This window comes from Adiantum capillus-veneris, chromosome 30, assembly GCF_014529385.1.
Source record: "Adiantum capillus-veneris isolate H3 chromosome 30, ASM1452938v2, whole genome shotgun sequence".
NCBI classification, from domain to species: Eukaryota; Viridiplantae; Streptophyta; class Polypodiopsida; order Polypodiales; family Pteridaceae; genus Adiantum; species Adiantum capillus-veneris.
In genome coordinates this window covers 98,870,027-98,882,528 of record NC_140960.1, presented here as the reverse complement: position 1 = coordinate 98,882,528, position 12,502 = coordinate 98,870,027, and the positions used below count along the sequence as shown (strand labels likewise).

Below are 12,502 nucleotides of genomic sequence, written 5' to 3'. Positions count from 1 at the left end.
AGTTATAAGAATTCTATGTATGCAGATATGAGGAAAGAATTCGATAAAGCGATGCTTGGTAAGCATGATGAGATGTATCTATCTGTGAAAGGGGAGATGCAAGCTCTAATGCGGGCAGAAGTGAATGTAATGGAATGTATTATGCAAAAAAAGTTGGATGAGGCAATTGCAAGCTTTGAATCTTGGAAAACCAATGTGGAAAAGTGCATGAAGGAAAAAGATGCAATGATTGAAGAACTTAAAGGGGAACTTGCAGCGTGCAAAATTATGCCCAAAACGGAAGGGGGAAATCAGCCCTTGATGTTAAAGGAGCTCGAAGATATTAGGGAGCAGGTGAAAACTCTGCGCGAAGGGGAAGAACTAAAATCGAAAGAGACTTCCTCATGGGCGGAGCGCCTTTCTAAAACACAGGATAAAGTTGACGAAGCAGAAAAATGGATTGAAGGTGCAAAGAAAGGAAAGGCCCGGATGCCAGAAGCCGCACAGACTTCTACCATCATCAATATGACCATTGAGGAGGAACAGAAGAGGAGGACTAGAGCCCTCCATGTGCGTATTACTGGTATCAAAGACACCCAAAATGTAGAAGACGAAGTGAAGGAACTCTTGCAGCACATGGGCATCCGGAACCTATGCACACAGGTGCTTGGAGAGTAGGAAAGAAGGGAGTGGATGAGAAGGGAAACGTCAAAGAGAAAGCACTTATTTTGCGTTTCCCGACTTTGGAAACAAGGAAGGAATTTCTGAAGAAGAGACCAGCACTTAAGAAAACTGGAATATTTATGGGGGATGACCTTACTTTAGCACAAATAGCACATATGCAAGAGTTGATGTAACATTTAATGGCCTAATAACTTATGTGTAGCGGAAATTAGCATGAACATAGTGGGCATTTCATTAGAATAGATTCCTAATGAGAATTACAAGAGTGCTTGGGTGGAGAGAGCAACAAAAAACATAACACCTAGTTAGATAGCATCGACAATACTTTCAAAAGAGAGAGAAATTAAGCTATTGACAACAGTTGAGGACCAGATTTGCATGGAGCCGGTCCCTCCTCCAAAAGGCTTTGTATTATGGTTTCTCCCATCAAGAGAGACATTGTACAATACAATTCTTTGTGTTCCTTCAAGACTAGCTAGTGCAATGAAGATGGAAGCTTCATACACCAAGCAAAACACTTAATCAAACACAACTTGAATTATCCCCGTTCTCAGACCCAAGACCTCACACACCTTCGAAGATGGTGAGAGCTAGCAGGGTATGAGAGTAGATTGAGAGGAAGAAGGAGTATCTTACGAGAAAGATGTACATCTCCTCACATAATCACTCATATTAGCATAGCTTAGCTTAGTAATTAGCTTGGTAGAGGAGATGAGCATGCATTGAAGCTTGGCTCTTGGTTGGATTTGCATCCATATGCCAAGAGAATGTTGATGTAGGCTTCTATCTCACAAGCTTGGAGTAGGTGATGAGCTCTCCATTAAAGCTTGGGAGGAGATAGAGTATTCTTCCTTCACACATGGTCAAGTGTGAGTGTGTGTGTCAATGCCAAGCAAAAATCAGCCCCCTCTCTCTCTTGGGCGAGCCCTAGCTGCTAATTTGGTCTGGCTTTTGCCTCATTGGACCTCCCCAAGTCAAGCCAATAGGTATTAAGCAGCATAAGTGATAGCCTTCTGACATGTGTTCCCCTTTCCTCTTTTGTGAGAGCTTTAGGTAATTAAATAATTAAACTAAACTCTCATTGGACCCCTTTGTCTCCTGGCCAATAGAAATCAGGCAAGCCATGGGGCTTCTGAATGCTCATTGGACCCTTTGGGAGACTGCCCAATAGTCTTCTATGAGACTTAATTCTCATTGGTTTCTTTTATTAAATGTTTTTAAATTAATTAAACTAAATTTACTCTAGCTTAATTCTCATTGGTCCACTTCAAGGGTCTTCCAATAGGGATTGGGCACACCTTGTGGGCATCTGGCCTAGGGAGCTGACATGTGTCCCTCATTCCCTTTGTGTAAAGGGAGCCTCTGTGTGTGTGTGTGGCTCTCTCTCTCATCCCCTACCTTTGGGGCTCGCCCCCTCCCATGTAGGGATGTGCAAAGACTTTCAGGGCACACACAAAGCATCCAATTTTCCCTAGGGTTGACCTTTGGACACAACCTTTGAATTTTGGAACCTTAGCATTTTGAAAGTCTTAATGGGCTGAACCTTAGGGTCTTTTTAGCCCATTGTTGCACATGGCTCTTTTGCAGATGGCCCCCCCTTTGGATCCCTATTTTCCCTCCTTTGGATCCCTACTGTGGCCGGTCTGCTAGCTTAACCAATATTCTAGCTTTTTCTCCCTTGGCACTTCCCCACATTAAATGATCAGTTTAATATGAGAAAATCATTTAGGAGAATTAGATATTGATTATTATGACAGTTGATGCCAGAGTCAAGGCAGCAAGGGAGAAGGGAAAAATTGCCTTTTACAGCGGAGGGAAAGTAGTGGTTTTGGAAAAACGCATAGCATGACGGTGCGAGACATATGGGACCACACTCCGAATGGCGGCATGGAATTGTAATGGATCATATAGGCTGGATGTGGGTGCCTTTGAAGATAGCTTCAGAAATAGAGACATTGTCTTTTACTAGGAGACACATCAAAAATCTGGACAGTTGATGCCAAGTGTGACTGGCTATTTATGGGAGAGAGCTTGTCGGCCAGACGCTAGATCCCAGCATGGAAGTCGAGGTTCAGGAGGGGTAGCAGTCTTATTCAAGGAAGAGTTGCAGCCGCTATTACAGATTGTCCGGAGAGATAACCAGGCGAGATACATGTGGGTGAGACTGAGAGCTGAGACAGGCAGATTCTTATACATTGCTATATGTTACTTTCCCCCTAGCACATCAGTCTATACCTCATCTAGAGGGCAATCCCCTTTCTCTATACTTGATGCTGACATATGGGAGTTCTCTAGAGATGGAGATATCATTCTCTTGGGAGACTTTAATGCCAAGACGGCCAACTCCCAAACGGTATTTTATGATACCTCGGAGGAGATGCTTAGAGAGATGGATATATCGGAGATGGGACTTGACAGACACTCACAGGATAAAGAGCACACAGAGTATGGGAGATATCTCATGGAGATGACAACTACGCATGGTCTGGCCATACTTAATGGTCTAGAGATTTTTCCTTCGTCTGGGGGATTCACATGCTTTCCACACAGACATGGGGCCAGTACAGTGGACTATGTCATGACTTCACCGAGCTTCATCTCTCATATTCAAGATCTCAGTGTGGGCCCTAGGCCTGTTGGAGTAGCAGTGGACCATGCTCTCCTGACTTTTTCAGTCTCTTTCCAGTATAGTGTCTCTCAGACACCACGGAGGATTGCACACAGACGGTATACTTTTACACCAGAGATGCATTCAGTCTATGTGGAAGAGATTTACAGACGGATGGGGGCAGTCGAGCCTGTATATACAGTGGAGGAGATCACCACTTTATTGACAGAGATCTTGCATGGGGCAGCAGCAGAGGCATACCCACACACTCAACCAGGTCAGAGAAGACGTTCTGGGAACATGCCTCAGAATAGTTGGTATGATGAGGAGTGCAGAGAGATGAGAGTTCAGATTCAGAGCGAGCTTATACTTGGAGTCATTACATATAGACAGTCTCGGATTGGCCTTTGGCGTTTAGTGCGACGGAAGAAGCGGGCCTTTTTAGCCCAGATGGAACGTGATTTGTATCAGCTCTTTTTGAGCCGAGATTCAGGTGAGGCCTGGCGTCTCTTCCATGAGCACTCACCTCCTCCAGTGATTACCTCTCCCGAGATTTGGGGTCAATATGCAGTATCATTATATACAGTACCTGGGCAACCACCATTACCAGACCCTCTAGAGCCATGTCCAGCCACTAGTACCTTCTTTACCACTGAGATGGTGAAGAACGCCATTGACAGGATGAGGACTAGGAGAGCATATGATCATGATGGTTTGGTGGCAGAGCACTTGATACATGCTAGAGATTTACTGTAAGAGGTTCTTGCATGGTTGTTTAACCGTGTCATGCGTGAGGGACTACCCGAGTCCTGGAGATTATCTACTATTGTACCTCTTTTCAAGGCAGGGGACCCCACGGTACCAAGGAACTACCGTACTATTATGATAGGGCACACATTGGCACGGTTGTATGCATCCATTCTTGAACAGCAACTGAGTAAATGGGCAGAAAATGAGGGCATACGAGTAGCAGGACAGGCTGGATTCAGGAAGGGTTTCTCCACTTTGGACCATATTCTTACACTCAGAGCCATTATTGAGGAGGGTCGGGCACATGGGGGACGGATGTATTGTTGCTTTGTGGACTTCCGCAAGGCATTTGACACAGTGCCGAGGGCCAGATTGATGCACAGGCTACTGAAGTTGGGAGTATCCACAGAGATCATATGGGGGATCATGGCTTTATACGGCTCAGTGACTGGCCAGGACGCACTCCTGAGGGGATTTCTGACATTGTTCATTCCACTATTGGAGTGAAACAGGGGTGTCCTTTGTCCCCTACACTTTTTAGTATGTATGTAGATGAGGTCTCTAACTACATTGACAGAGAGGGTGACAGAGGCGCTCAGCTGGCAGGGACATGGATCCCTTTATTATTATATGTTGATGATATTGTGTTAATGTCAGAGTCGCCAGAGGGCATGCAAAGACATTTGGATGCATTGCACAACTTTGTAGAGGATAGTGGATTGTCTGTGAACCTTGGTAAAACCAAGGTTATGGTGTTTAACACCACACCACAGTGGGTCAAGAGATCGGCACCTACACTCGTATATGGCCAGGACACTGTGGAGTACACAAATGAATATACATATCTGGGGTGGTATTCACGGGACCGAGGTTTACCTTGAGGAGAGCAGCAGAGACTAGACTATCCAGAGCCTATGCGGCATTAGGAGGGCTAGAGAGGATGTGTTCACAGGTTCAGTTTCAAGAGCCACGAACAAAACTATGGCTCTTTGATACTTTGGTTGCTTCAGTTATGCTTTATGGGGTCCAAGTTTGGGGACCATCTGTGAATCATGACAGTTGGAGGAACATGGAGAGACCCTTGGTATTTTTGATATCCCGGATAATTAGAGCCAAGGCCTCGGTACCACATGCGATTATTCGAGCGGAGGTAGCTGCCCCTCCTATAGAGATTGAGGCTCTTACCAGATCAGTGTCCGTTGTGCACAGTCTATGGGATACACATAGAGACAGATATACTAGACTATACTAGACTGGCTCTTGAGTCCTCTAGACAGTTAGCGATGCAGGGAGATGCATCATGTTGGTATGCACAGATGACCTCATGGTTTCAGACGCATGGTCTCAACATGGATAGGCAATGTCTCAGCATGGATAGATTGCCTCCCTTTCAGTATTCCCTGGATGCACCCTCCCTGCCAGTCACACGGACGGAGATCACTAGACTCATTCGTCAGGATCTTATACAGTTGGACACCAAGAGGACATGGGTAGAACCGATACAGGAGTTGGGCACGAAGATGGCTTTCTACAAAGAGCACCTTCTCCAACTTTCAAGGGATGGGTTTGTGACTCGTCCGAACTACATGGACACTCATTTATCTCATGGTCTGCGATGTGCTATTGGTCAGATTCGCACATCCTCACACCAGCTGGAGATTGAGACGGGTAGATTCAAAGGGATACCACCAGAGGCTAGGATATGTCAACTATGCGGTAGAGAGCCAGAGACAGAGCTACACTACATATGCCACTGCACTGTGTATTATGAGATACGAGGGCACTTCCATTGCTTATTCAGGGAGGGTTTTGGACCCCTAGATAGAGTCATGAGGTATCAGGACCAGAGATGCCTTGGCTTATATCTACTTGAGCTACACCGACATAGAGACAGTCTGTTGGGGAGACATGGAGTACGACAGTCGCAGAGACAGATCACAGATTTCTTTGGATCGAGGGAGCCAAGAGACCAACCACCAGCACAGGGTTGTACCCGCATTCATACCAGACGCACCCTCATTGACAGGGCGATTGAGCTCGGGAGATCGAGACGACCACGACCGAGACACAGGAGCACACTACATTGACGGAGACTCCAGCAGAGGATCAGAGGCATTCTAGCACGACACCCAGATTGTCATTGAGGGCCTATTCTACATTTTCACATCTCACATTTCACACTTCATTTCAGTTTTCATTTTTACTTTCAGTACTTTTTGTACTTGTACTTCAGACATTGTATTAGATTCACTACTTTGTATCTGATGGTCTCATAGGTCATTTTGGCCTTTTGAAGATGTTAATATATCATTTCATTTCATTTCTCTGTGTGTGTGTGTGTGTGTGTGTGTGTGTGTGTGTGTGTGTGTGTGTGTGATACACAATACAAGGTCAATAAGCCTTACAGAAACCATCCAATGCCTATGCCACAACAAGGTAAACGTTGCAGCTCTCTGTCCACCACAGGGGTTCCTTCCACAACTGGGTACCCTGCATTGTTGCATCATAAGTCAAGTTAGCAACGGCATAGTGCATGACTGTTTAGAAAGTAATCTGCTGAAGTGAGATATGTTTTGATTTTAAGACTTCAAAAAACTAAGTCTATATAAATTATGCTACATATATCTGCAGCAGAAGAGGACCTATTTATTAATTCATCCCTTCCAAACATCCGCCTAGTATCATGGGCAGTAAAGGATAGCTGCATCTGTGACCAAGAATAAGGTGTGAGATGCCATAGATTGGGTTGGGAGCAAGATAGCTCGAATCCATGCTATGGATGCCATCAGGAAGATTTGCATATACTTGTCTTCAAATTAGTTCGAGGGAGCAAGCATGCAATTTTCTGTGCAGATGTCAGCTGCACTTCTACTACAACACAATATCGTGCTTTATTTCATCCCCTGCCAATTCCAGCGGCAGTGTTGAACCTTAAAATTCATTTGCGGGTTCAAGTGCCAGAAGCTAATACGACCGCACCAATCACTGCGATGATGTCATTTATCTGACAAACAAAGCGTCTTTTTCCTTTGGATGAGTGCATACCAATGATGGAAAAAAATAAATGTACATGCACCACATGCATGCAACCCTAGCGGAGGAAGGAGAATATGAGCACCTTGAACTGTATGATAAGCGTAGTGTTGGCTAGGATTACTGGGCTGGGGGTAAGAGGGATTGCCCTGGAAGGTGCCATAGTAAGGGGGGGCACTTGGTTGATTGAGAAGGGCAGTGTCCTTCTCTGCAAGAGCCGCAGTAGAAGGATAATAGTAGTGACTCCTCTCTTCAGAAGAGCTGCCGCTCTGCTTCATCACCTCTCTTGTTTCTGTACTCGGAAATGTAGAGATGAGCTCCGCAATGCAAACCTGCTGACGTTTTGAGTGTTGACTTTGCCCAAACTGCCCAGGAAATCAGCAGATCTGCACACTTCCGAGTCCCATTTGAAAATGGGAGCGTGTCCAAAATATGGCATCTATGGTGGATTGAGAGGAGAAAACCACAAATCTCAGCCGTTCGATGAGCCATGTCACTAGACATGGTGACAATGATTAATCGCCCCGTTTTTAACACCTTCCCCAATCTTGAGATACGGTGCCCTTTTCTTCGTCATGGATCCCTCCTCTCACTCGTGTGTTATCTATAAACGAGGGGTGGATTTGAGCATGGGCACATATTTGTGAATAATGGGAGAAAGGAAGTTCATTGGTGGTAAACAAATGGCTAACGCTATGCCATATTTGGGCAACCTTAGACCCCTTCCAAAAGTCTTTGGAAAATGGTGCCTTTATGGTTGCCATCAAGGAAATGGCGTGTCAAGTTGAGAGTTCAAGCACAATTGATTCTATTAAAGCGAACCTAGGAGGAAGTGTGTCATGTGTGAGTAGGTGTGCATATCCTCTCCATGCCACTACAACCAAAGTCGATTCCCCACTTGGCAAAAGCTCTTGTCCCCATCATAAGTCGAAAAGGCCTTTCATCTTGGTTTGCAGGCACTTTGGTGCACTTGCATTTATCACATTGTTTGACATAAGCTTTAACATCCATAAACAACATAGGCCACCAGATACCAACAACTACTACTACTTTGGTTGTTTTGTCTACAAAAAATGGACCTTCTACTTGACTTGCTTGAGCTTGTTTGAGTATCAGCACATATTCACTTTTTGTTGCCTATATTTGCAATTGCCCATCTTTACCTCTTTTGTAGAGATGATTAGAAATCAACTCATAATCTTGGGCTTCTATTTCGATTGATTTGATCCTTGGTTTACTCAATCTCTCCGAAAAGGTTTTAGTTGTCAGGTATTCCACAAGGTATTCCACAATGTTAATTGCTCCACTTGGGTGCCACTGTGATTTGAGACATGGTCATGTGGTTAGAACTACATGGCATACATTTGTTTCTCTGATATATATATGTGTGCTCATGAGCATTAAAAACTTATGTATATTAAGGCGACAAGAAAATTTGTTGTCTTAAGAGCTAAATCACTCCAAACTAGGGGTGTCCACACGTTGGAGGTGGGACTCTCTCTCTCTCTCTCTCTCTCTCTCTCTCTCTCTCTCTCTCTCTCTCTCTCTCTCTCTCATCATAAAATCTAATATCTAACCAACCCGAATGATTTTCTCATATTAAATTGGTCATTTAATGTGGGAGAATAAACGGAAACAAGGGTTAGAATATAGACATGTGCTTACAGATCTATCTCACCATGGGGGCCAATGGTAAAGAGGTCCAAATGAGAGATGGTATGTCAAAGAGCAAGGCTAATGAATGGAGCTTAAACGACCTTAGGGTTAGCTTCATCAAAGACCTCGAAGGGTTAGTGTTAAAAGTCCTTTGACCTTAGGTAAGCTAGGGTTGAGCTTGAGGTGGGAACCCGGCCCAAGCTTGAGGTGCTTGTCGTGCTTGCTGACTAAGGTGCTTGAGGTGCTTGTCATGCTTGTTGGCTAAGATGCTTGAGGTGCTTGTCATGCTTGTTGACTAAGATGCTTGAGGTGCTTGTCGTGCTTGCCGACTAGGGAGCTTGAGGTGCTTTGACATGATTTTGCTGACTAAGGTGCTTGAGTGTAAGGTGTTCCACAAAGCTAACAAAGATCCCTACAAGGAGGGGGCGATCCCTACAAGAAGGGGCTAGAGAGAGAACACACGCACCCTCACACATGGCAAGCTTGGTACAAAGAAAGCAAATAGGACACTTGTCAAGCTCCTCCTCATGTTGCCCTCATGGTGTGCCTAAAGCCTATTGGTTGGCTTCCCAAGGGGTCCAATGATAAATTAGTTAATTTAATTAATTGTTTTTGTATTTATCAAGTCCTCTCTCTCAAAGGGGAAAGGGGAACACTTGTCCCAAGACTACCCTTGTTGCTTGTTATGCATCTTGCATGTGATTGGCCAGGTTGGCAGGGGTCCAATGAGCATCAAGCATGAGCTCCAAGGGGGGGTCGACCAAAGCAAGAAGGGGAGCTACTTGGGGGGTATACTCTCCCACACTCACTCATACACACTCTCATTGTGGAAGTGCAAAGTGCAAGATCTCCATCTCCTTCTCCAAGCTAGTAGAGAAGTCGAGAGCCTACACCAACACTCTTGGCTATGGAATGCAAATCCAACCAAGATCCATGCTTCAATGCTTAAGCTTGCCATCTTCTCCATCTTTTTTGCTATGCTATCATGTATGCTAGCAAGAAGAGTGATGATAAATGAGGAACTATTTCTTTCTCCGATGGAATTTTTCTTCTTCCTCTTCCCTACCCTCATTCCCCGCTAGCTCTCCCAAGTTAATTAAGTACTACGTTTATGTTGCTACCATCAATTAAGTTCACCCTCTATGCTCTCAAAGTAACCTCACAAGAATGCTTTTTCTAAGTTTCCTAATTCCGCTACTCTCAAAGTACAATTCCATTACATGGGTATCAAAGCGTTTGGTTTCTCTTTTCTTGCTTAAGAAGAGAGGCCCTTAAGTAGCCTATTGATGGTTGATTTTGTTAATTATATTAGAGTAAGTGGAACTAGGATCTATTACTGGTTTTGTTGAGCCCACTATGTGGGATATGGTGCACACCTCGGGAGCTTTGGTCTTAATAACAGAGTCTTTTTAGACTTGCCTACGGCTTTGCCATTATTGATCCATAAAAAGTCCGAAAGGAGCTATCCCTCGAGAACTTTGCAATAATAGACCCACTCCACTACTCTCTATAATTAACCAATTCGAGCCGTGGGTGTAGATACTTAAGTGTTGATTCTAAGGTTTTGAATTGCCAAAGAATACACTAAGTAAACACATAACTTTGATTAACACATGGTTGACAATAACCAAGAGAGTAAAATGAACATTGATAACTTTGATTTTGCACATGAAGGTGCTAGTGATGATGCCCCCACGTTTGTCAATTATCTTGTTACTAGGTTGCAGCAAGCTATGGGCAACCCTGCTTTGCAAGCCGAAGCTACTCAACAACTTCGTTCTTATGGGATTTCCCTTCCTCTCCAAGAGGAGAGAGAGCTTAGGAGGCCTCTTGAAGAGACCCCCAAAATAAGACTCTCTCCCATACGATAGGAGGAATCCAAAGAACAAGAAAGTAATGGATATTTAAGTTCCTCGAAAGATGTGGCTCCATGAAGACTGCGGTCTAGACGATCGCCAACTCCTCCCAAGAGGAGACGATCAACACACGGTTCTTCTCCTCGTCACTCCAAAAGGGAAGAGAGGAAACAAAGGAAGAAAAGGGCAAGAAAGAGGTCACCCTCTTCTCGTTCTGCTTCACCTTCCTCCTCTTCAAACGAAAGCTATGACTATTCTCCTACAGAATATAAGAGGGGAGGACATCGTAAATCATACCCTACATGGCGAAGGTCACAAAAGCTCAAGAAGTTCAAAGAGGGAGGAAAGTGTCACCTATGTGGTGACACCTTTGGTGCTACCGACAAAGTATTGGCCTTCATCTAGAAATTTGATGCGGCCTTTGGAGACAAGGGCTTCACGAAGTCCTCCAAGCTACGCCATGTAGCTATGCACTTTCAAAAATCGGCTCGTCAATGGTGGGCTAGCCTTTGTGGCAACAGCGAAGCCCCAAAGACATGGAAAACTCTACGAGTTTCCATTCCTTGCAAGCATTACAAAGGACAAAGTGCTTACCAAATGGCATAGTTTGAAGCTTCTCTCCCATGAGTCTATTCACAAATATGTGAACACGTTTTGGGATTTACATCTCAAGACTTCGCCGAGCAAAAGCAACAATTTTGTGCGCGATTACCTGAAGAGATGGCCGAGTATGTCAACTCTCAATGGCATAGTTCTATCACCGAAGTAATCCACCACACCATGGTTGCTTTGTGCATCAATTTCCAACAAGGGACTAGACGAAATGTCAAGCCCATGGAAAAAAAAAGACAAAAGTGATGCTAAGGGAAAAACCAATGCCTAAATTTTTTCCCAAGGCAATTCCAACAACAACAATTGGTCCGAGGAGAAGGGAGTTTACAAAGGTAAAAATAAACTCTCTCCTAAAGAGCCTGAAGATTTTTGCCAAGGACCATAAGTGTTTTAAGTGTGGGGAGCAAGGACATGGCTATTGTTCTTGCCCCAAGAGAAATGCCCGCAATGAGACTCCTAGAGCTTCCACCATTGAAGCTCCAAAAGAGGATGCTCATTGCAAAGGATCACCTCTCTGCAAACTAGTGAAAACCCCTTAGCCTTCTGGGACAAAGAAGAATAATGGTGTTATGAGACTGGGCACCCTCCTGTTGTAGTGGTTAGTTGCAATTAGGATAGCTGGGCGTAATGGTTAATTATGTGCTGCCTATTTTACTAATTGAGTTGATGATGATTTTGTAGAGTGGAATGTGGGGAGTTGATGAAGAGGCGACGGCAATTACTCTTGGCCATTTTATATTTGCACAGTATCTTAGAACATCATTTCAATAAGCCACTATGGCTCTGTAAATAGTTGTAGTGGGAACTCCCCTTATGGGTCATGCAAGAACTAATGAGCTTCACTCATTTGCAAAAGTAAAGTGGTTGTAAAAGAGGGGCCTCAATTTTTGGCACCTTAAACTCAAAGTAATATATTAAATACCCACTCCACAAGAGAGGTGCAGTGGAGTTTGGGGCTAGATTTAGGCCTTTCTCTTGCAGATTCTCTTCTCTACTCTCTTAAGCTATGGTTAATTTGCTGTGTACTCTCTAATGTAGTCTCCATCTCTTACACCTCTCTTACACTCTCTTACAAGTTTGTCTATGTCAATTCTATGTTTACTGTGTTTGTGTGTCATAGTCTAGGTGAGTGTGTGTGCTTGGAAATTGGAAGAAGAGGTGGACAGTTTGATGGTGATGGCTTGAAAGCTTGTGTTGAATATTATAAGCGGTCGATCTCCCTTTGTTCTCCCAACAGTGGTATCAGAGCAAACAGGTTCGAGTAAATTGGCATCGGATTTCAATTTCAAGAAGGAAATTTCTCGAATCGACAACCTCGAAATTG

At 44.2% G+C, this 12,502-nt stretch overlaps 1 protein-coding gene across 1 annotated transcript in view; it reads right to left on the bottom strand.

The window, feature by feature from the left end:
• LOC147418489 (large ribosomal subunit protein eL20z-like) overlaps nt 1-7,519 on the bottom strand; it is a 43,477-nt gene extending 35,958 nt beyond the window's left edge. The window contains exons 1-2 of the mRNA XM_086507584.1: nt 7,140-7,519; nt 6,427-6,511 (exon numbers count right to left, since the gene is read on the bottom strand). Coding sequence (XP_086363710.1) covers nt 6,427-6,511; nt 7,140-7,332 — 278 coding nt within the window. The 5' untranslated portion in view covers nt 7,333-7,519. The remainder of the gene's footprint in view (nt 1-6,426; nt 6,512-7,139) is intronic.
• Between the last annotated feature and the right edge of the window lie 4,983 nt (nt 7,520-12,502).